The sequence below is a fragment of the Watersipora subatra genome, chromosome 4 (genome assembly GCF_963576615.1).
Source record: "Watersipora subatra chromosome 4, tzWatSuba1.1, whole genome shotgun sequence".
Taxonomy (NCBI): domain Eukaryota; kingdom Metazoa; phylum Bryozoa; class Gymnolaemata; order Cheilostomatida; family Watersiporidae; genus Watersipora; species Watersipora subatra.
In genome coordinates this window covers 26,608,350-26,630,428 of record NC_088711.1, presented here as the reverse complement: position 1 = coordinate 26,630,428, position 22,079 = coordinate 26,608,350, and the positions used below count along the sequence as shown (strand labels likewise).

Below are 22,079 nucleotides of genomic sequence, written 5' to 3'. Positions count from 1 at the left end.
ATTAAACAAATGTGAGGCAGAGGTGGTCCTACTGTCACATTTCTAACAACTTGATATAGGAGGCAGCTGTGAGATGGATTGGGTAGAAAGGTGAGTGGATCTGACTCATTTTGAGCTGTAGCTAAAATTGTCTGTTTTATATGGAAACAAATCTATTTGCTGGTGCCTCATTAAAATGTACAAAATTTTGTAAATTAGAAATGACATTGTAAAATGTTATTTCCCTGTAAAATAACGCATAGCTAAAATATCTTTCTTGACTGCTTTTGTAAATTGGGAGGATACTAACTAAAGCAATATGATACTACAATACACAACAATGACATTTGTGATCAACTACGATCATCTAGTAGACAGGAGCCAGAGTATGAGCTGGTTTTATTGCGGTGTTCCATTAATACGTAGTTATCGCTTTCATATTCTACAAGTTTAAATTCATAACTAATCAAGGACTAACATTACTTGGACTTAAAACGACAGCCATTTTGAAAAAAAAGATTATTAACTGAGAGATTACGCAGTAAAACAATAGAAGCCTACCAAGGAAGCCTAGCAGAGAGCATCTGAAGGGCAAACCTGAAGACCAGCCGGCATATAATACCACCATTCAACAATATTACTTTAAGATATTACTTACAAGACGGGTCTGAAGACATATGTTTTACTTGCTTTATATTAATTGAATGTCAACCAGTCGCAAGTAGAATGATTGAACAGAGGTTGCAGGAATACGATATAGTAGTGATGTAAAATTCGAAGATCATTAAGGGTACGAAGTGTAAAACTTTATACATTTTACAAAATAGCTGTTAAAATAATGGATTTATTTATCCACTTGTCTTGCTAAGTGCTCGTATAGCACGCTGTCTTTTTCCAACACCAACCTTTCATCCCATTCTTTTCAAATACTAATCTTAGGTGTTGTCCTCTCCCAATACCAGTGCTACATACTATTCTTCCGAAGGGCCAGTAAGGGGTGTTGTCCTCTTCCAAAACCAGTGCTACATACATCTATCTTCTGAAAAAATCAGCATGAGGTGTTGTCCTCTCCTGATACAGTTGTCCATATCCTCCCCAAATGCTAGCTATCGCTCTCCTCGTCAAAGACCAACTATGAGTATAGGGACTCAACTAGATACCTTTTCAAACTTAGCAATGAAGAATCCAATGGTATCATTATCATAGTTGAGAGCTGATTTATCAGCTGGTAAGAAGGCAGGATGAAAGCTTTGCAGTAGAGACAGCTGTTGGTCAGTAAGTGTACAATCCGGATAGACTGCCCTAACATTAGAGTGCTTGTTCAGGTGAAACTCTCCCTGCAGCAGACCATCACATGGTTAATACAAAGTAATAACCGGATATCACATGTTTGCTATCTTTCTGAGATAGACTACTTATCCTGAAGTGGGTACAGTAAGGAAACCCGAGCAGCATAAATGTGGCTCTTACTTGTGGAACAGTGGCTATTACAACTATTACTTCACGTCAGCGCAAAGACCAAACATAAAACGCAAGGAGAAAAATCAAGTTATCGATTATGTTGTAGAAAGGTGAGATGCATATAATTAGAAAAGGCTTGAGGAATAACTTAACAGTAAAACTGACCAAGGTAACACAACTCTCCAATGTAAGGTCAGCTGAAGCGGTACATTAGGTATAATACTAGAGAATACATTAGATTTTAATACAAGAAACTAAACAGCACACTATGAGTTAAGTATGACTAACCTGAGGCAGCAGATGCATCTCTTTGTAGTGAGAGAGCAGCCAGCTGACTTGCAGCTCGTTCTCCTCACTTGTGAAGGTGCAGGTGCTGTACACAAGCGTCCCGCCTTCTTTCAACAAGCTAACGGCAGAAGACAGAAGCTTTCGTTGCAGACTAGGATAACTCCCGAGCTCCTTGCAGGTTATATGGTTGCTGAAGGATGGTCGCTGGCCCAAGGCACTACATGGAGCGTCCAACAATATCTTGTCAAAGCTGCCAGCTGGATATGGAGGCCCATTAGCCAATGTTTGAGAATCACCTTATGAAAATTTAAAAAACAGATTTTGAAGTGTTCACAAGTCAAAACATAAAAGAAAAAAATTGTTTAAACTGTTCAAGTTAAAGGAGTACAATTTTAAATTCGTGCCATTGATCAGCCACTTCTAACAGCTAATTACAAATAAAAGTCACAATTTAGACTTACATATATACACTCCTGTCTATTAATTTGAGAACACCGATGAGCTGGTCATCGCTACAGAGCGCATAATTTTTCCTAGATGGCGCATGGCAAAACCGAATGAGAATTAATCAAGGTTAAGACACCCGCATGCGAAATCATGCCAGCAGAAGTAGACTTAATCAGACTTCCTGTCACCAATCATACACACAGGTTTATTATTCACATTCCCAGTTATTAAAATCTAAATTGTCAAAGGAACTGTGACATTAAGTGTTGATTACCTTCTCACAAGCGATCTGAACTCTTGGAATACTGCCATAAACATTATCATAATGCTGATTTAATTAAAATTTAACATTGTGAAAAAATATTAGTATGCGATTTCTTTAGGCTGTTATTCCCTTTAATAATAAGATATAATTATGAACACAGAGAGGCCAAGTTCTCTAAATAAAACAAACACTAACCATATTCTTCACAGACAAGTTTAGCAGAATCATAGCAGAAAGCTTGAGCGAAATGACAGCCACTGGCAGATAGATTATTTTTTAACACATCCATCTTCTTCTTTGCTTTGTCAATGGCGATAAGGGTACCCGTTGCTTGCATGAGATTACCAAGGTGGACAGTCTTACCTCCTACAAACAGCACACAGCTAAATGGTCTCTTCAGAGCTGACTTTCAACCTCATGAATGACGTAGGTTTCATTTAGTAGTTTCAGAGCCAATAGGAAGGTGCAGTAATCATTTAACATTTTTATCTTAACATTTGAAAGGCCAATTATAACTGTCATCAAGTGTTCACTAAAACAGCAACATATCATTCTATGACAACAATTGGCAGATAGCCAGATATCATAGTTAGGTTAGTTCTACGAGTAATACATGGTTACGATAGTAGATTTCTAAGCAACACTATCAGAATTTATGTTCAAAATCTCTGTTTTGCATTAAATATTTACATGTTTACAAAATGCCAAGAGAAGCTGAAGTTTAGAAAAAGTAGGGAGTACATAGGAAAACAGGGGCATTATATCATTAACCATGCATTAAGCTATGCATGGTTATGCGCCAAAGTTATTACACTCTTACAAGGAAAAAGCAAACAGAACTAACTTTGAACAAAATGGTGACAAATGCAACCTCATTGGTTGCGCAGCTGACATCTGCAAAGAATTTGATCAAAATGGTCCCGAATTGTATCCTGATATAATTTTATGAATTTCATTCAATTCAACAAGTATGAAGGAGCCAGGACAGAGCTAAACATAGTTTGTGGCTGTTGACTATGATAAAAGCACTAGAATATACGTAGCCAATCACAAGATGTGTAAGGGAGAGGTAAAACTTACATATGAACTGAAATCTAGCACATGCTAGGTGTTGATCTCTTTCACGTACGAAGAAATATTTGCATAATAATGGTAGATTATTGATAAAGATATTCATATGTAACTTTGGTAGGTGGGATAACGCAGCAAAAAATATAACTCTCCACTAAAAGTGTCTGGCTTTCCAAGCATGGCTTTTGGGATCGTTTGCAACAAAAATGATTGCCAGAAATTGGCATGAATATAAATTCACTCATTACAAATAGCCCGAGATATGCTTTTGGCAGTAATCCCAAAGTAATATTAGTCATCAACAATGCTGCAAATAAGAAAAATAGCATTGTAATAGTAACGATCCTGCAGTAGCAAACCACACAGTAGCTCATTGGCTAAGGAGATAACTCAACAGACCGAAGGTCTAAGTTTACGTGAAAAATAACTCATGTCATGAATTTTTAACCTTTGTTTTGTTTGTTTTAACTATTGTTGACCATTGACCTTTGTTAATTTATACTCAACAGTAGTGCTTTGTCACATTTGTCAAGCTTACGAAGATGTTGTATTTGTTTCTGAGTTATCGCCTCGCAGTTGTGTTTCTACAAGAGTAGTTAGGTCTTTCATTAAAATGTGATAAACACTTGTTCTTATGTGAAGAAAAGTTTTTTTGTAAAATACGAAAGGTTCTATGCCTGTTCTATGTTGTTTTACAAAACAATCCAAATCATCCATTATGTTTTCGTGATATAGCCGTCTGAAGTTGCTCAGCTAAAAGGTTTAATGCCAACTTATACCGATTCAAAAGCTACCATCTCTGAAAAACAATTTTAAAGATTTTGAAGAAATGGATGTAACTAAGGTTAACCAATAAAAGCCGAGAATTCCTCAACACATCTGCATGAAGAGGCACAGACCTGGAGCTGCACACATATCCAGTACTGTTTCTCCAGCCTTTGGTCCAAGGATGTGAGCAACAAGTGAAGATGGAAGGTTCTGAGCGAATAATAGATTTGGCAGGAAATTGTTTAGCTTTGGTGCTGTATATAATGGCTCTGTTATGTTTATACCAACTCCACTACAAACATATTGAACAAAACTAAAATAGCCTTAGGTTTTAACTGACCCATAAATGACATTGTCGCTGATCTTAAGGAGCGGCAATTAAAAGTAAGTATAACAAGTTCTCATCTCCCTTCGACGTGCATTAAACATTGACTTCAGAATGAGACGAGACAACAGCTAAATAACAAGATCTGCCAATAGCTTTAATTTTATTCCTGATTTTATACCTTTTTCAAATTCTTGATAAAATCGTACCAGCTAGTAAGACAATCTCGCAGATAAAAAACAATGAAGACTGATTCGCTTAGTGCTGATAAAATCTGAGATGACTGTGGGCAACTACTACTCCTATAGTAGCATACTAGGCAGGCATGAGTGATATGATAATCCATGTCATTCTATATCATTTCCCTGCCACATAAACAGATTTGCACTCTGAATTGTACATTTTTTTATCTAATATTTTTACTTTATATAATGGATACTTTACAAGTAGTTAGGAGGGGTCTGCTGTAGAAACCTTGAGCTTATGTTCTGTAACGATTAGCAAGACTCTACATGGTGTGACGGATAGAAGTGCTGCTAATCATAGTAATACCAATTATGTAAATACTACTGAATGCCTGGCGTTGTACGAGTACTAAAATTTTTTTGCATAGACAATTTATTATTAATCAACATATACAACAATTACCATTCTATCTTAGAAATAAAGGTATTTGTTTATTTCTGTGCGTGTTCAGCCAATGTATACGGTAATTCAAATATTTGAAAGCGCAAGGCGCAGCTAAAACAGATTGTTGAAAAACATCTCTTACTTTTTGTGCTACAACATCACTCAAAATTTAAAATAGCTTATAAACAGTGGCAGGTGTGGTTGCCATTAGCTAAATTTCTTTACGCAACTTAGCTAATTTCTAATCATTACTATAATAAAAGCGGTGTCTGTCCGAAAAAAGTTAAGAGTGCTAAGAAAAAAGATTGCACCTCACAGGAATCGAACCCACACATTCGGATGCATGCATGTGCAGCCAATTGCACTACCACTGTATTCTATTCTACCATGCAGCCATCTTGCCACACTTCCGAATAATTGTGCATATAATCATTACACAGCATGATCTCTCATGGCGCACTGGACTGAAAGTGTGCTTGTTTTTACCAATCGCTATTAACTGAACGATGACAGACAGACAAACACTTGATTATATATACACACACACATATATCTATATATATATTAATAATTGCGACACCATCGCCTTAAAATGAGAGTAATAATAAAAAATCTGCTCATAAATTTTACCAATTTTTTTTATTGAAATTAATGGGAGTTGTCATTACCTGAGGCTCCAACAGCATGAAGAAGTTACTGCTGTGATCGTTATCATGGGACTGCTTAGAATAAACACGTTATTTGATATTAATTCATAGTCAGCTGAGTAACTATTAAATGAATTATGGCAATATGCACGTCAATGAAAAGTTGAAAATGCTCTTTAGAGGAATATTATTAAATATCTAATAACAACTTTTTAGCCTAATAATAGCCTTTTTAGCCTGATTTTGATGCAACATAGTGGTATCTAGACATCATGACAAAAAATTTAATAAAAACTTGGTTTATAAAAAAGTTTATCAAAAAATTTTTTATTCATCAAAAAAACTGGCCAAATTTAACGCGGTATCTGAACATACGTAAACATGTAACTATATGAAAGTAAATCGGTGACCTTTGGAGAGTTAGTAGCGTCTTAAAATTTAGTTGGTCAGTCTCTATTGTCAATCAAAGGAGCGGATAAAATGGGTGCCCAATAAATTATATAGTGAAACTCGGCTAATTCGACCTTCACGGGACCGAGAGAAAGTGTTCGAGTTATCAGAGCGTTCAAGTTATGAGAACACTGTCACAAGTGCATGTATTATTGTATTTATCAGTACATATACAAACTATATATAAATCAAAAGCATTGATTGCTGCTTGTTGCAAGTTAAAGATGTGGTTGCGTCAAAAAATTCGATTGAATGAAATTAAGACCCATAAAAGGCTAAAACATCAGCTAAAATTTGATGCCATTTTTGTCTTTGTAGACCAACCCTGTCCAGAGATATATGCATTTGAATGAGGCCCTCTTTTAAAAAGCTCATGTTCCCGCGGGTGCTTCTTTTGCGACATCACAAGCAATAAATCTGAAAAGAAACCACGAGCGATAAATATGAGGTCGCTTCCTTAGCCAATCATCAGCACAAAATTTTTATATAGGCCGTAATAAATGTTATCACTCGTAAAACGCGTTGTCTGTGATCTCAAATTTAGGGATTTTACTCTATTATTAAATCGCATGGACATCGATATTTAGACTAAATTAATTAACATCGCTACTTTAATGAATTACTCGATCGACACGTTTTATTGGCGAACAACATAATTGTAAAAATTGCCGTGAAGTTACTGCCAAGGTGACTCCGAGTTTTCTTGGCATCAGGTAGTTAAAGTTCTACGGAGGAAGATCGGAGAATGGAGGTAAATTTATCTTTTACTTTGAGTCTCCTATAGAGTTTCCTGTTGAGTTTACATTCAGATTATATTTCCCTGTTTGAGGCTAAAATGCAATTTCCTGCGCGTGCGAGATATGTATGTACAGTGAGTTCTTGACGGCTTCCTTTTAATCTTTAGCATCTAGCAATACAATGGCTTAGATTGATGAATATGCTAAAGGTAATATTTTAGTACTCATTAATACATGTACTAATTAATAAAATTATAACTTTTTGCTATCTCTAATCATCGTTTTATATTTTTTTATCGGTTCACCTAGCTACATTTGTTTAAAATTTTTTGTGGCAGTTTTATCTAGTAAATTAGATTTATGATTTGACTTTAGATGTTTACTTTTCACTTGTAGAAAGTGAAGAAAATTGATTGATCAATGCTAATCTTCAACTTCCAGAACCAAAGCTTCGAATCGTTGGCTTGGCGTACTTGTGCCTTTGTTAAACATTTATTCGTTTTTAAAATTACACTCGCAATCTATCAAACTCCCAATTTGAAAGCTTTCAGTAGATACGCTTTAGAATGACATATCTATGAATGACATATATTTATTGCATATGTTTTACTGATTACAGGATGTTTATGTGGTCCCACCTGCCGAAGCAGCTTTGTCAGTGTGGAAACTGCCATAAAGGAGAAAGAGAGACTTGAATGTGTGCTGCATAAACCATGATGTTTTGTTTGAGTTTGTTGCAGTAGATGAATTTGTCTTATTGTATCAGCTAAAACTATGTGAGTGGCCACGACTTGATGAATATTTTTAATAAAAGCTTTATGCCGAGATGAAAATCTTTTTGCTTGTAAAAATTATAAAATAAAATAATATTGTTGAAGATAATGCAAAACATGGTTTGCAAAATATTGTAGTGAATTGGATACGGTATATGGATGTCCGCAGAACTGGAGAATGTGAGTTCAAATCCAGTTTGCAGCAGACTTCTCATCCTTAAAACTCTATCCCTATGTATATTCTTTTCAAAGACGCAGCTTGCTCATTTTACTTACGGTAGTAAGAAACTAGTTTTCGGTGTGGGCAATGATATACAGCCCCGACCCAAGGATAGGCGACGAACATAATGTGGGCGGGGCTTTTGAGAGGCTGTATATCGTTAGTGTGGGTAGCGGCGGAACTGTGCTGATACAAAGACCTTATTCTACATAGTTTGCTTGACAGAATTACCGTAGACCGGTAGAAATGGTAGTCGGTACTCAAATGTTTACACAGCATTTGGAGAAAGTGAGTAAGACAAATTTTCAATTTTCGTTATTTGAGGCCTTTGAAACATTCATAATAATGTATCTGTAGCAGGGTTTAAAATTTTACTCGAACCAACATGAGCAAATACAAAATAAAATATATGCCAAAAGAGCCGCGTAGGACTAGACTTTTATCGCAAATAGATGATGTGAATCTGAGATATATTGACAGATAAATCACGAGTGACATCATTTTGGGCAAGTCTGGGCATGATTTTTTGGCCTGAGCATTTTTACCGCGATCAGATTTTTTCGATTTCAGTCTTCAAATATCTTGGCAATGAGATCGTCTAACACAAAAAACAATATATCAACTGATAGAGAAAAAAATGCTTTCTTTTAAGATCGACTCAAATTTGACGCAACCACATCTTTAAGGGACCTCTCATGTAATGTTTTAACAATTTTTATCAGAAAGTATAAATATTTCCCATTATTACTTGAGATTCATTTGTTTGTTTTAGGTGATGTGACTGCCAGGACGTTTTCAGATTAAAATAGGCAAAACCTGATCGCGGTTAAAACTCTCAGAAAAAAAGACATATTTTTCTTTTGAGCGTTTTAACAAAAATCAGTTTCGCCGATTTTTCTTAAGGTTTATCTGAAGGTTACTTCGCTTCTCCTTGCTTGCGGAGGGCTATCCCCAAGCGAATGTTTGTTAAAATTTGATTTTTGCAAACCTTTAGAAAAGTCGTTAACGAAAATATTTTGCCGATAGTGGTAATAATGACGCCTAAGAACTACTAAAAGTAGTTGTTTATCTCTATGACTTGGAATAAAGTGATATTCTAAAGCCATAACAACCGTCCCGGTAGCCATTGGGCAAAAAACTGTTCGAGTTAACGAAGTTAAGGTCGAGTTATCTAAAGCAATTTATCATTGCGTGGGAACGGACCAAACAAATCCGTTCGAGATATGTGTTCGAGATATCCGAGGGCGAGTTATCCGAGTTTCACCGTATTTCTTAAGAATACTTTTGGTGGCTACAAAACTTGCTTCTCAAAGATGTATAGTATGAACGGTCTGAGATAATAAAGAAATTATATGCCATGAGTGACAGAACGCAAAAAAATTACTAGGTGGTCCCATATTATCGATCACCACTGTACCTCCCAAAGACGTACCTGAGAGATGCCATTCCAGAAAAAACTTTGTGACGACTGTACATAGATATGCCATTAGCGATGTGCACCCTAGGAAAGGTGTAAGGGGGCAGGCTGCCACGGAGGAATTTGCCAAATGTATCCATATAGACTGATACTTTGTCACCTTCATGAATGTCTGAAAAACAAAAGGCTGCTTACTGGACTAGATCTGATGGCCACCACACATAATAAGAAAACAAATGCTCTAACATAAGCCGATATACGCAGCATATATTTAAGAGGAACAATGTGAAAAAAATTTTTTGGCAATCTTTTTCAGTTTTGTATCTCCAAAGATGTTTTTAGAAGTATCGCTGACTTTTTTGTCCATTTCTAAAGCAATTCTGGTACCAAATGGTGGCTCATACAACCATCATTTATTTAAACAGATACAAACCTGGGATGATTACTGAGCAAGCAGCCGCAATACCAGCATTACATTAATCTCGATAATAAAGCAAGCGCATGAAGTGATATGTGGCTATGCTAAAATTTTTCTCTTATTAATTGTATAGACAAATAACAACTGCCACTTCACATACCACGTACACTTCCTACTATTGCTAAAAGAATTAAACAGAAACTTCCTTCACTGATAGGAGTAATCAGGTGTGAATGCTCTGAGAACAAACCATGCTAATAAAGAGTTATGACAACGGTTGTGACTTGATGTTGTATTTTAAAGCCAGCAACCAGGAACCAACCAGTAATTGCGATAATACCATCAAAGGCCATTCAGAGTAACAGAAACTTTAGAACAAGAGCCGCCTCTGACGTTACCAAGCTGCCAGATAAATACGGGACCCGTCTTATGTTATTCTTACCAGGGTTGGCATAGTATTTCCCATGGTGGTTATTACCGCCGGTTTATACCGCCCCGGGAAAAACTCATTTTTGTCCAAAAGTGGGAAAAAGCGGGAAAAACTAAAAAACCTCTTTTTTGACAAGTTAACTAATGCTTAAGCAAAGAATGGCAATACACTTATACTATTAGCTGCCATAGAGCTCCTTTATGTTTCTTTAACGGTACACAGACTAAGAAAGCGCATAACCTTTATACTTGGTTTATTTATTAAATATTGAATGAAAAGACCAGATCTCAAGATAATATTCGTTTATTTACATATATTAAATAGTAATATTAAATGAAAAGCAAAATTGATATGTGTGAAACATGACAGTAAGCATAATACAACAATTAGAAAATAATTGAAAAACAAAAACACGTGAAGATCATGCCAAGTAGTCGAGACCGGTGAACTGAACAAACGGATTAGAGTATTGAGAATTGATTGTCCAAGAAAAGTTAATCCTCGTATTCGGCCGAATCAATTCCTAAAGAAATTGTTTTTAGGTTTTGGTATCAAGCTACCAGTTTGGACGTTTTCCCACTCCAAGCCTGTTGCGCAGCTTGGTTTGCACTAAGGAAAAAGTGCTAAACAATTATACACGTCAAAACATTTCTTTTATTAAACTGTAAAAGGCTCATCGTTATTTAACGTTGGCCCATACCTTGGGTGTTGATTTTTTCTAATTTTTTCCACTTTTAAACACAATTTTATTTCCATTGCTATTGATTGATATAAATATGAAGTCACACAACTAATTGTTTAGTCCAATTTTTCATTTTTATTGAATTTCATTTTTTAGCAAATTTGGATAAAAAATTCTGGTGTTATATTTCCCAGTTGTTCCCGGTTTTTACCAGTGGTTCCCGGTTTGTACCAGATTTCCTGCTGCCCTTGGAAAAACAGTTTTTCCCGGGAAAAATGCCAACCTTGATTCTTATACTAGATCATTGGTTCAGATGAGTTAGAAGTTCTTTGGATTTTATCAGAAATCTTGTTACAAAGTACATAGATTGGTACCTTGCAAATTATCCGGTTTCTTTGAATATACATTTTTCATTTGAAGAAATACATAATTCAGCCGTAATTAATATAGAACCGACAATATTCGAAATTTTGTAGCAATAAAAAGTGCTTGCAAAATGTAAGTTATATATTATTTATACATATAAATCTCAAAGTTTGTGTGCCTTGTGTGTACTTCCTGTGTGTCCAGTTATAGCTATTAAAATCTTGAAATGAAGAGCTTGCTGCGTGCTGGATCTGAACTGACTGAGATTGCGACCGCAAGATTCAAACCCCGCATTTAACCACCGAGCTATGCAGTGCTTAGCATTCCACTGCTTTTATCATAGCCTATACCAGGGGTCGGCAACCTGCGGCTCTGGAGCCGCATGTGGCTCTTTCATCCCCTCGATGCGACTCCCTCTGACTTTGGAATTTTCTCCTCTTATTACCATATGCCAAGAAATTCATAAAAATATAAAAACTTTATAACTAGATTTTGTAACATAATTTTAAAAATTGTAAGTATGGCGATAAATCAAACATTGTCGCTCGCTACGCGTCATTATTTACATTATGTTGTATTATTAGTACTTTATCACATGATCGTCACGTGACTGTAACATAAAAGTACTGAAAAACATACTAACGGATTTGCGAGGAAGGTCAGACCGCTACAAGATACCTTCTGATATTATGTCAACGAACTGGGTTAATTAAACAATTAGAAATCTAGTAAGGCTGGCCAGCCACTTAGGTCTGCAATATCGTCAACAACACTACTGACAATCAACAACACTAACACACGTAATACACTTTATAACAATTTATGCACCAATAAAACCACTGAAATTATTTTATTGTTCTTTGCAAAAGTGTAATTTTGTTTTCTCAGCAGTTAAATCATTATACATGCAACAACTTTACGTTTTATGATGTAAACATTGTATAAAACATTAAAAGCTAAACAAAAAAGTTACATGTGGTATTTATTTTTTAATTTGAAATATGAAAGGGGGTTTGTAGCATTCTTTTTTGTGGAAAATGGGTTCAAATGGCTCTTTGAGTGGAAAAGGTTGCCGACCCCTAGCCTATACCATACATTGTATGCACACGCTAAATGCGCACTTTTGATTATTAACTATTATTACCTTTTGCATTTATTATTTTTCGAAACTATTTAAAAACTAATTTTTTGCTACCATTACTTTTTTTTTAATTTGTAATTTTTAAACGTGCTGTTTTAATTTCAAATATGCCGTTACACTTCTACTTAAAGATTGACTTGCAACAAAATTCACATTACACTTATTTGATATAAAAAAAAGATTCACCATGTCTTACTCTGCTGTCTTATAAGTGCAAAATACATGTATGTGGAAATGTGATTACAAGCTCTTAAAAGCGCAAAAACGAACAGTTGACCGCAGCCATCACAAAACCGCTGTAGATTCTACATGCATATTACATGTATACCACAGATAACATAACCATCTATGAACCAAACAACTGGAGTCTGTTACACATTTTACTACTACGCATGACATTTACCTCCCCATGAAAGTGGATTCCAGTATCCTTAGCTCAGAATTTACACAAAGTAAAAACTTACTGGGTGACATGACAAGAAGTCCCGAAGCGAACACATCAGCACCTCTCAACACAGCTGCTCCACAGAATCTGTCTACCACCACTTCTTTTTCCAACTAGAATAGATGGACACCATTAGCTGAACCATAAATATACTTCAGAGGAATTAAGCATTGCAAACATATTATTATTGAAATATATTCGATTAAAGACTGTCTGGTTAAATGGTTTCATGCCCAGACTGCTATTGACTAACAGTGATGACCTTGACTTCCCACAAAGTCAAGACCTATCGATAATCAAAAAGATTTTATCGCAATAATGCAGAGCTAACAATAAAATTTCAACTCATAGCCAACTGCAACGCTCAAACTATTAGACCTGTATCTTACCCATTCATAGGTGGTGGTAAGCCCTCACTCGATGGGTTCTATCATAGCTCAGAGATTTCGGGCACAACTGATAATCTTTGAGGAATCAAACAAGATTATAATTCGTATTTCAACCTGTTATTTACTCGTATTACAAGTATTATAAATGGAAGAGCTGGTCCTACCTGTTCTCTTGGAATGGGTCCATGATTAATGCTAGAGATGACTAAAAGGTCGGTAATCACTGGATGCAGACGAACATCGAATTCAACTGTAGGATGTCTCTAGAATATTAACAGAAAATATTTTTAATTTCCAACTACTTGCGGGTGTGATGTTATACGAGCATGCACCATTCATTTGAGTGTTGACATGATATAGTAGGTGTCCACACCTCTGATAACTCTTTACGTACTGACTCTATGACTTGCCTCGGATCACCATTAAGGATGTTTACTCGAAGTGTAGTGTAAGCGGGCGGTACAGCTAAGACTTGCTGTAACTTCTTGTAGATATCGAGCTAAATTGTGAAAATAGATAAGAATAGTTTCTGCAAACACACCATATAATACTCTTTGCATATAGATAACTAATGATTATTAACATATATATTATTACTAATAAACTGACTAATTAAATAGTTGTGATTATCTGTTAGTGTGTTTGCCAAGAAAATATTGAAAGATATATCTGTCAATATTTTCTTGGCTTATCATAGAGTTAGTTGTCAGGCCTGCATTCCCTGGGGCGGCTGGCCGGCTGAGCCACCCCAACTTTTTAGGAATTTTTGGCGGCTAAGTATAGTCAAACTCGGAGAACTCGCCCTCGGATAAAATGTAAAATTTTATCACGAACACTTGGTTAACTCGAACGGATTTGTTTGGTCCGTTCCCACGCAATGATAAACTGCTTTAGATAACTCGACCTCAACATCATTAACTCGAACAGTTATTTGACCAACGGCTACTGGAACGGTTTTTATCGCTATAGAATATAGAAGCCATAGAGATAAACGTTAACTTTTAATAGTTCTTGGGCGTCATTATTATCATGATCGGCAAAATATTTTTGTTAACGACTTTTATAAAGGTTTGCAAAGGTCAAGTTTTACCAAATATCCGTTTGCCAATGGCCCAACGAAAGTGTAAAAACCTTCGAATGAACTTAAAACAAAATCGGCAAAATTGATCTTTGTTGAAACGCTCAAAAGAAAGATGTTTTTTATCTGAGCGTTTCAACTGCGGTCAAGTTTAGCCTATTTTAATCTGAAAACGTCCTGGCAGTCACATCCCCTAAAACAAACAAATCTCAAACAATAGAAAAAATGTTTATATTTTCCAATAAAATCTTTTAAAACTTTACGTGAGATGCCCGGATGAGGCCCTACATGAAAGAAACCTGTTGAGGGGGCTGATACCGCGCCTCCAAACCCCCAGATGCTCATAACTAGTCGCCTAACATTAGCCGCCCCAATTTGCAACCAGGGAATACAGGCCTGCTAGTTGTGTTGATGTCTAAAATCAAATATTTTGTTTAAACCAAATGGTTGTTCATTATTTTACTGTCTGATTAAGTTCTCTGCTCTCTCTTCATGAATTATAATTATCTGCAGGAACAAAATGGTCAGCTGAGTTTACTAAATTTCTAAAATGCACTTCGCTGCAATAATCCCTAAAAAAAAATTAGAAATAACGAATTATAACTGATGCTAGTCCATGCTTACAATATCAACTCGAAAACAGGTTTGGTATATACTTTTTTTCAACTTGACTTTAAAAAGCAAAAAAATTCCTTTTTAAATATATATATATATATATATAAATCTCAAAGTTTGTGTGTACTTCAGTTTGCCCAGCTATAGCTATTAAAATCTTAAAATTAAAAGCTCGCATTCTGCTGGATTTGATCTTGGAACCTCCCGTTCGCCAGGCAAATATCTTACCAATTAAACTACCGTATGTGAGATTGATGCGCTTCATTGGGCAATGTGAGTGATTATCTAGGTTAAAATACGTAGGGCCTATACTATTACATTACGGCACAACGTCACTAAGCTTGCTCTCGCGTCTCGTATTAGTAAGTTTACATTACTAGCTTGCTCAAGTTAGCCATTGGCAATGTGCCAGGCTAATGGCAAGCAACTACATTACCTGTCACTGTTTATAAACTGATTTTTAATACCCATGCAACGCCGGGCGTTCCGCTAGCACTTATAATTTGTCAGTAATTCATTCACAATTGGTTCCTGTCCTATTAATTGTTGTAATGAACTTGATGGTTTCTAACTATAAACCTAGTTTAACCGATAAACCATACCAACTCATTCATTCCATTTAACTTAACACTGTTACAATTTTATTCTGCATCTGTAAGTTTCCTATGCAGCCATCCACACAACATCTATTTATAGAAATAGATATTTTAAACAGATAATTCACAAATATAGATCTAAGCAAGCAAATAAGCGGTTTTAATGTAATTATATATAGCTAGGTGTTTCTGGTTCACAGTTTACAAAGGTTTTTGCTCTGATACCACTCAAATTATTTATAACCATGACAAGTGATCACGGTTAAATACCAAATTGTATTCAGTTTGACAGCTTTGCTGAAACATACTGCAGTTATATTAGTGTCTTTAAAACAGCTTTGTTAACTTCTGTGTTTAGATAAAATTTGGGGGAAAATGAGAAGCCTTCATCAAAGCTACTAAAGTATATAATTTTGTTTCATAGCTTAGGCAGTTGTCTTGACCTTCTTGAAAGGAATATCAGAAATCTATCAAAATTTTGATAAAACCAAGATTCCAGGTCAAAACACTTTCAAACTTCCTTTGAATCAGTATTTTCAACAATATTTTGTACTCAGCTCTGGTCAACATCTACAACCTAAATTATTACATTTGCTTTCATGCGCTTTTCAATAAGGTGAAGATATAATTCAAATAATAATCACGCGCCTAATAGAGGTCTCAAGGTGATGATTTTAAAAAATTGGGATGAAAAAATATTTGCGTCATGCAAAGATTTAACTTATAACTGAGTATTTGTTTGCTTCTGTTGCTCAGCTCCCATAAATAAACTGTTCAACTTTAACTAGCTCTATACAGTAGAAATAGATGCTTCTATAATATATACCTCCTATAATGTAGATTTAGATAACTTGAAAATTTATGCAAAATTTTTATTTCGTACTACGTAAAAAATTCCATATAACGTAAAGTGTCAAATAAGGGCAACTTCTCAAATTCGATTTAAATGGTAAGATATTTCGCTGCACTTGTGAGAAAAAAAACGACGTTCATATAGCGTTATATCTATTATATATACAACTTCAATGACATTTTAGTTCGTCGTGATAGATCGTCAGATGTGTCAACAAAACAGTAAATAGGTAGCTGCATAATTGTTAATAAATACTTATACGCCATCGATTAGTGCAGGTATTATAGAGTCGGTCTACTAATCTGAATGTCACGAGTTGAGAGTACTGCCAAAAGTTAACTTTTATCCTAACCTTGACCCTAGATACAGATAGACAACAAATAGCTAGACACCGCTTTTTTATAACAAAATATATTTTTGTTTTGCTTTATTGCAGACGTATAAAATATTTGTTATTAGTTTTACTTTCCAAAATATACTTTGCTGTCTACAAGAAAAATAAACAAATCGTTGTAAATGAACGTGGAATATGTGCGTTTTCCATCAACTGGTTGTAAAATATACCACAATCATAGTCTATAAAACCAGAGGTATTGATCAAAAAAAGGAGACAAGTTGTCGATGCAAACCAATAATATTCCAATTATGATACGGCCAACAAACTAATTTGAATTTGTTGAAGTTAAAATAACTTTTTAATTTAACAAAATATTTAAGAGTTAAATATTTTGTTGCTTTGTTTTATTGTAGACATACATATATAAAATATTTTTTTGTTAGTTTTACTTTTCAGAATAGACTGCTGTTTAAAAAAACAAGCAAATCGTTGTAAATTAACATTGATGATGTGCCCTCCCCATCAAGTTATTGTAGGATTACCACAAATAATGGTCTATAAAACCAGTGAAATTGCTCATAAAAAGGAGAAAAATTGTCGATGCAAACTAATAATGTTGCAATTACGGTACAGCCAAAAAATAAATTAAGCCTAGTGTTTTCTTTTTATGGCCAAAGGGGTGAGTTTGGAAAGATCTTCGAGTGGATTAGGCAATTTATATGTATTTTACTGTTCGTATAATGTAAATCCCTGCAACGTAAACATTCCTGGAATGGATGGAGCGTCTACTGTATAGCTGCTTGATAGTGCTCGTATTTGTTGAGTCATAATTTGTATCAGCTTAAATTGGGCATGTAATGAAATTGGCTTTTTTAGAGCACTGTGTCCCCAATTGTTTACTGTTAATGAGCAACTTTGAGGATTTACTATATATTTACCTTTGCATTAAAAGAATTTCAGACGCGACTTGATATTCAAATCTAGCATATAGCTTCCTTTGTCAAACCAAAACATGAGAAAAAGAATCACTCGTATGTGATAATACACTTGACCTAGTTGGTTTCCATCGGCTCTCAGAACTTGTTCTGTTACCTGGGCTCACATTAGATTTACATTGTTAGGCAAACAAATACGGTTTGTTCAAAAGAAACATTATGACAAGAGGGGGTGCTGCTAAAAAGACTAACTCCTCCGGTAGTGCTGAAGTGAACGATAAAGATATGATATGCTTCCAATGCAAGCGTGAAGAATGTTTTGGTACCACAGCAGCTAATCAAAAAAAACAAACAAAACTTCGATTGAAATGAATTGAGTGTGACACATGCATGCAATGATACCATGGAACTGGTCAAAGTATTGAAATGGAGCAAGTGGCTATGATCACCAAACTAAAGAAGCGTGGTGTGAGATGGCACTATGAAGGCTGTGTTCCTGGTCTGTCTTCAACAGGCGCAGCAACAGAGGGCCCAACACTTCAGAAACTTACTTCTATTGAACATGCTGTCAATACACTGAATGAGAAATTTTCAAAATATCAAGAAGAACCATCTCTAAGTGTCGATAATCTTAAAACCTCGTGGGCAGATATTGCAAAGTCTAATCAAGGTGAACTGGCTAAAGAAGTAAAGAAAGCAGTTGCAGTTTCAATCAACACCCAAGCCATGATCTCCCATGACTTAGAGAACAAAGACAATGAAAGTAGAGTGGTAAATGCCATTCTATATGGTTTGCCTGAGTCTGAGCAATCTGTAATTGACCAGGTGGATCAACTGATGAAAAAAGACGAAAGATGTTCAAGGGCCACAATAAACCTCTCCAGGCTATTCGGCTAGGCCACAAAAACAATGACAAAGCAAGACCAATAAAGTTATGTTTCTCTGATGAAAAAGACAAATGAGAATTTCTCAAACGGGCTAACTCTGGCCTTCGTGATGAAAACATTTTCTGTAAGCTAGACCTCTGCAAAAAAAGTCGTGATAGAGAATTCGCACTTAGAGAGAACGTACATGTCCTTAAACAGAAAAGCAATGGCAACAATACTGAGTATAGAATAAGAAACCAAAAAATTCAGGAGAAAACATCAAACTCGGGGGAATGGGTAGATCTGACGACGGACAACAGACATTCAACCAGGGTCTAAAACTTTTTCTTGCGAATACTAGGTCATCAAAAGGAAAATGTTCAGAACTTTCTAGCCTCACTCTTAATTATGATCTTATTTGTTTAACTGAAACACATGTTGACTGTACAATTAGTAATCACAATATTATAGATTCTACTGACCTTGACTTTTTTAGACTAGACCATAATGTATATGGTGGTGGTGTTTTGATAGCTGCTGAAAAGTCTCTACAAGCCTTACATCTTGTCATTAACACTTATGATGAAGAAATGATTAGTATCAAAATTTTTCAAAGCTTATAGTATGCTGCTATTATCGTCCATATGTATCTATCAAGAACATTAAAACGCTGAATGACATATTCACTGATGTCTATGCTAAATTTCCAAACAATGACGTTATATTTGCTGATGACATGAACCTGCCTGGAATTGATTGAACAACTCTTTCTGTAAAGCCAAATGCCCAGTACAAAGAAATTCATCGTAACTTCATCAGCATGATGAATGAAAACAACCTATGTCAGCTAGTTCGACGACCTACTCATGTGTTGGGTAACACACTTGATCTCCTGTGTACTAATAATGCTGCATGTGTCACCATTACATACATGATTATGCCTAGATTTAGTGATTATTTTATTGTCACAGCTGCGATCTGCATTCCAGTGCAGAATTCTAAAATTTTTAAAGCTAGTTTTGAAATAACAATTCGTATTTTTCATGAAGCAGATGTTGAAGCTTTTGAAAATGATATGCAGTTGGTAGAACAACAACTGTTTACTATGGATGATGTGAAGGCAATGTGGGATCTTTTCTGTAGTTCATTTCGATCAGCTGTCGCATTATATGTACCCACTAAAACATTCCCAGCTCAGAACAATCGGCCAAAATGGCTAACCAAGCATGGGGAAAAACTACTAGCTAAACAACGAGAAACGCATCTAAAATACAAGGCAACAGGAATCCATTCTTTCTTTGTCGTTACCAGCAGGAGAGACGGGAAAGTAAAAAGGTTTTGAAAAAACTCAAGAAACACTATCTCTTGTATAAAGTCTGTAAGCCTCTTGAAAAGGGTAACTCCAAACCTTTCTATAAGCATGTCAGACAGTCTCAAAATACCTCTAAATCCATCCTATCGTCATTGAAATTACCGAATGGTTTCACTACTAGTGATGAGAAAATGTGTGCAGAAACTTTAAACTCTTTTTTCACGAACAGTTCTGCCAAGTTGAGCTGATATCAGATCTCCCCTTGATGGAAGTTACAGCGAAAGTAGTAAGAACACTCATCAAAAACTTGAAAAATAATAAATCTCCTGGACCAGATGATATAAGAGAGTGTGAGAAACTAATAGGCCCAGACATTACTGTACAGTGTCTATCACACATATTCCAGGTCTCTATTGATAGTGGCAAGCTGCCCAATTGGTGGAAGTCTGCTCATGTCACCCCAATTCACAAGAAAGTCCCAACTGATGAACCATCAAATTATAGACCAATCTCACTCACTAGCATTTCTTGTAAAATCCTAAAGCATATTGTTCTCCACTATCTAAATGTTGCTCTTGATAAAGTACTGCACAATCGCCAGCATGGTTTCTGCTCAGGTCTCTCATGTGAGACACAGCTCTGCTCTACTTATCATGACTTAGTTAAGACCGCTGAGACTCGATCCTGTACCCATGCTGTTGCCCTTGATTTCAAAAATGCGTTTGATAAGGTGCCACACCGACTGCTTGAAATATGCTTGAAATAATGCTTGAAATATGACAAATCGAAGGACTCAATCCCCTTATAGCAAATTGGGTTCAAGATTTTCTAACAAACCGAAATCAAGCTGTAGTGCCTCGAGAAACATCATCTTCTCAGCTCTCAGTAACTTCAGAAGGCCCGCAGGGTTCTGTCCTGGGACCCACACTGTTTCTTATCTATATCAACGACCTGCCTGCAGCTGTGAAGTGCAAAGTCAGTCTGTACACAGATGATACACTGCTTTATTCAGAAGCAAAATCTGCAGAAGGCCATAGAAATTTTCAGGCTGATATTTATGCAGTCTATGATTGGTCAACTAAATAGAAAAAGGCGCTTTAACTCAGCCAAGTGTGAACTGATAATATTTGGAAACTTGGAGCAACAACAGCCACAATATTTACTGGGTGATAAGATTCTTACATGTGTTGATACTGTAAAATATCTTGGCGTCACCTTACAGTCTAACCTACGCTTTGATGCACACATTACTGAGAAAACCAAAGCTTTCAAGGTTCTTGGATGCATCAAACACATCCTATACGATGCACCATCACAGTCTAAACAACCTGCTTATACAGCTTTGTGTCGTCCTGTGATGAAATATGCTTGTACAGTATCCGAGTGACAGACAGACAGTACATAACTTGGAAATGGTTCAAAACCGAGCAACACGATTCATAGCCAATCTTAAAAGTAGAGATAGTGTCAGTAACACCCGTGAAAAGCTAGGTTCACAATTGCTTGAATACAGAAGAAGGAATCAGAGAGTAGCTTTACTGATGAAGATTCTATCGTATGAAAGCATAATGGGCTAGCTTCTGCTTATGATGAACTTACTACTGTCAGAAAGGACACTGTCATAATTACACGTGCTGCTGCCCGTGGTGAACCAACATCAATATATGCCGTGACTCGCCCCTTTTATAACAGTTTTTTACCCAAAACCGTTAGAGACTAAGACTTAAATCTCAGACTGAAACATAACTCAGCTTAATGCTGGAATCTAGGTAAACGAAAGTCTTATCCAAATTTTTACCTCTGAGGCACTTTCTCAAGGCCCCTGGGGCTAATTACAAGTGTACTATTACTATCGAGTAAGTATACATCGTATCTGCTAAACAACTTGCATGTCAGCCAGCAGATCCAGCTGTTTAATTACCTTTTCAAATTTTTTGACAGTTTTATCGTTCAAAAAGCAAAATGAAGCCATAAATAGTTTTTACTGCTCTAACGGGAACATTAACGAATACTTCTTCATATCAGTAGCTTACGAGCTTTAGGTGGCCACATCGTTGAGAAAAGGTTCCCTCGTGCGACTCGTAACCTAAAACCAAACATTGCAATACAAAAGGGCAGTTGGTACATACCCTCAACCG

The 22,079-nt window shown here is 35.9% G+C and overlaps 1 protein-coding gene across 1 annotated transcript; it reads right to left on the bottom strand.

Annotated features, from left to right (window-relative positions):
• Positions 1 to 379: 379 nt before the first annotated feature.
• LOC137394987 (tRNA (cytosine(72)-C(5))-methyltransferase NSUN6-like) lies at positions 380 to 21,998 on the bottom strand. The gene is made up of 9 exons (XM_068081768.1): positions 21,863 to 21,998; positions 13,723 to 13,848; positions 13,514 to 13,612; positions 12,980 to 13,073; positions 9,494 to 9,650; positions 4,411 to 4,571; positions 2,636 to 2,806; positions 1,729 to 2,024; positions 380 to 1,316 (listed from the first exon to the last, which is right to left on the bottom strand). The coding sequence occupies exons 1-9, from the start codon at positions 21,911 to 21,913 to the stop codon at positions 1,128 to 1,130; spliced, it is 1,344 nt and encodes a 447-aa protein (XP_067937869.1). The 5' UTR covers positions 21,914 to 21,998; the 3' UTR covers positions 380 to 1,127.
• Between the last annotated feature and the right edge of the window lie 81 nt (positions 21,999 to 22,079).

Excerpts from the sequence above, each read along its gene's own strand:
- LOC137394987 (XM_068081768.1), bottom strand. The coding sequence starts at position 21,913 with ATGGCTTCATTTTGCTTTTTGAACGATAAAACTGTCAAAAAATTTGAA. Across the intron at positions 13,849-21,862 it reads CTGTCAAAAAATTTGAAAAG|CTCGATATCTACAAGAAGTT; the intron begins GTAATTAAACAG and ends TTCACAATTTAG. Across the intron at positions 1,317-1,728 it reads AGATGCATCTGCTGCCTCAG|GGAGAGTTTCACCTGAACAA; the intron begins GTTAGTCATACT and ends GGTCTGCTGCAG.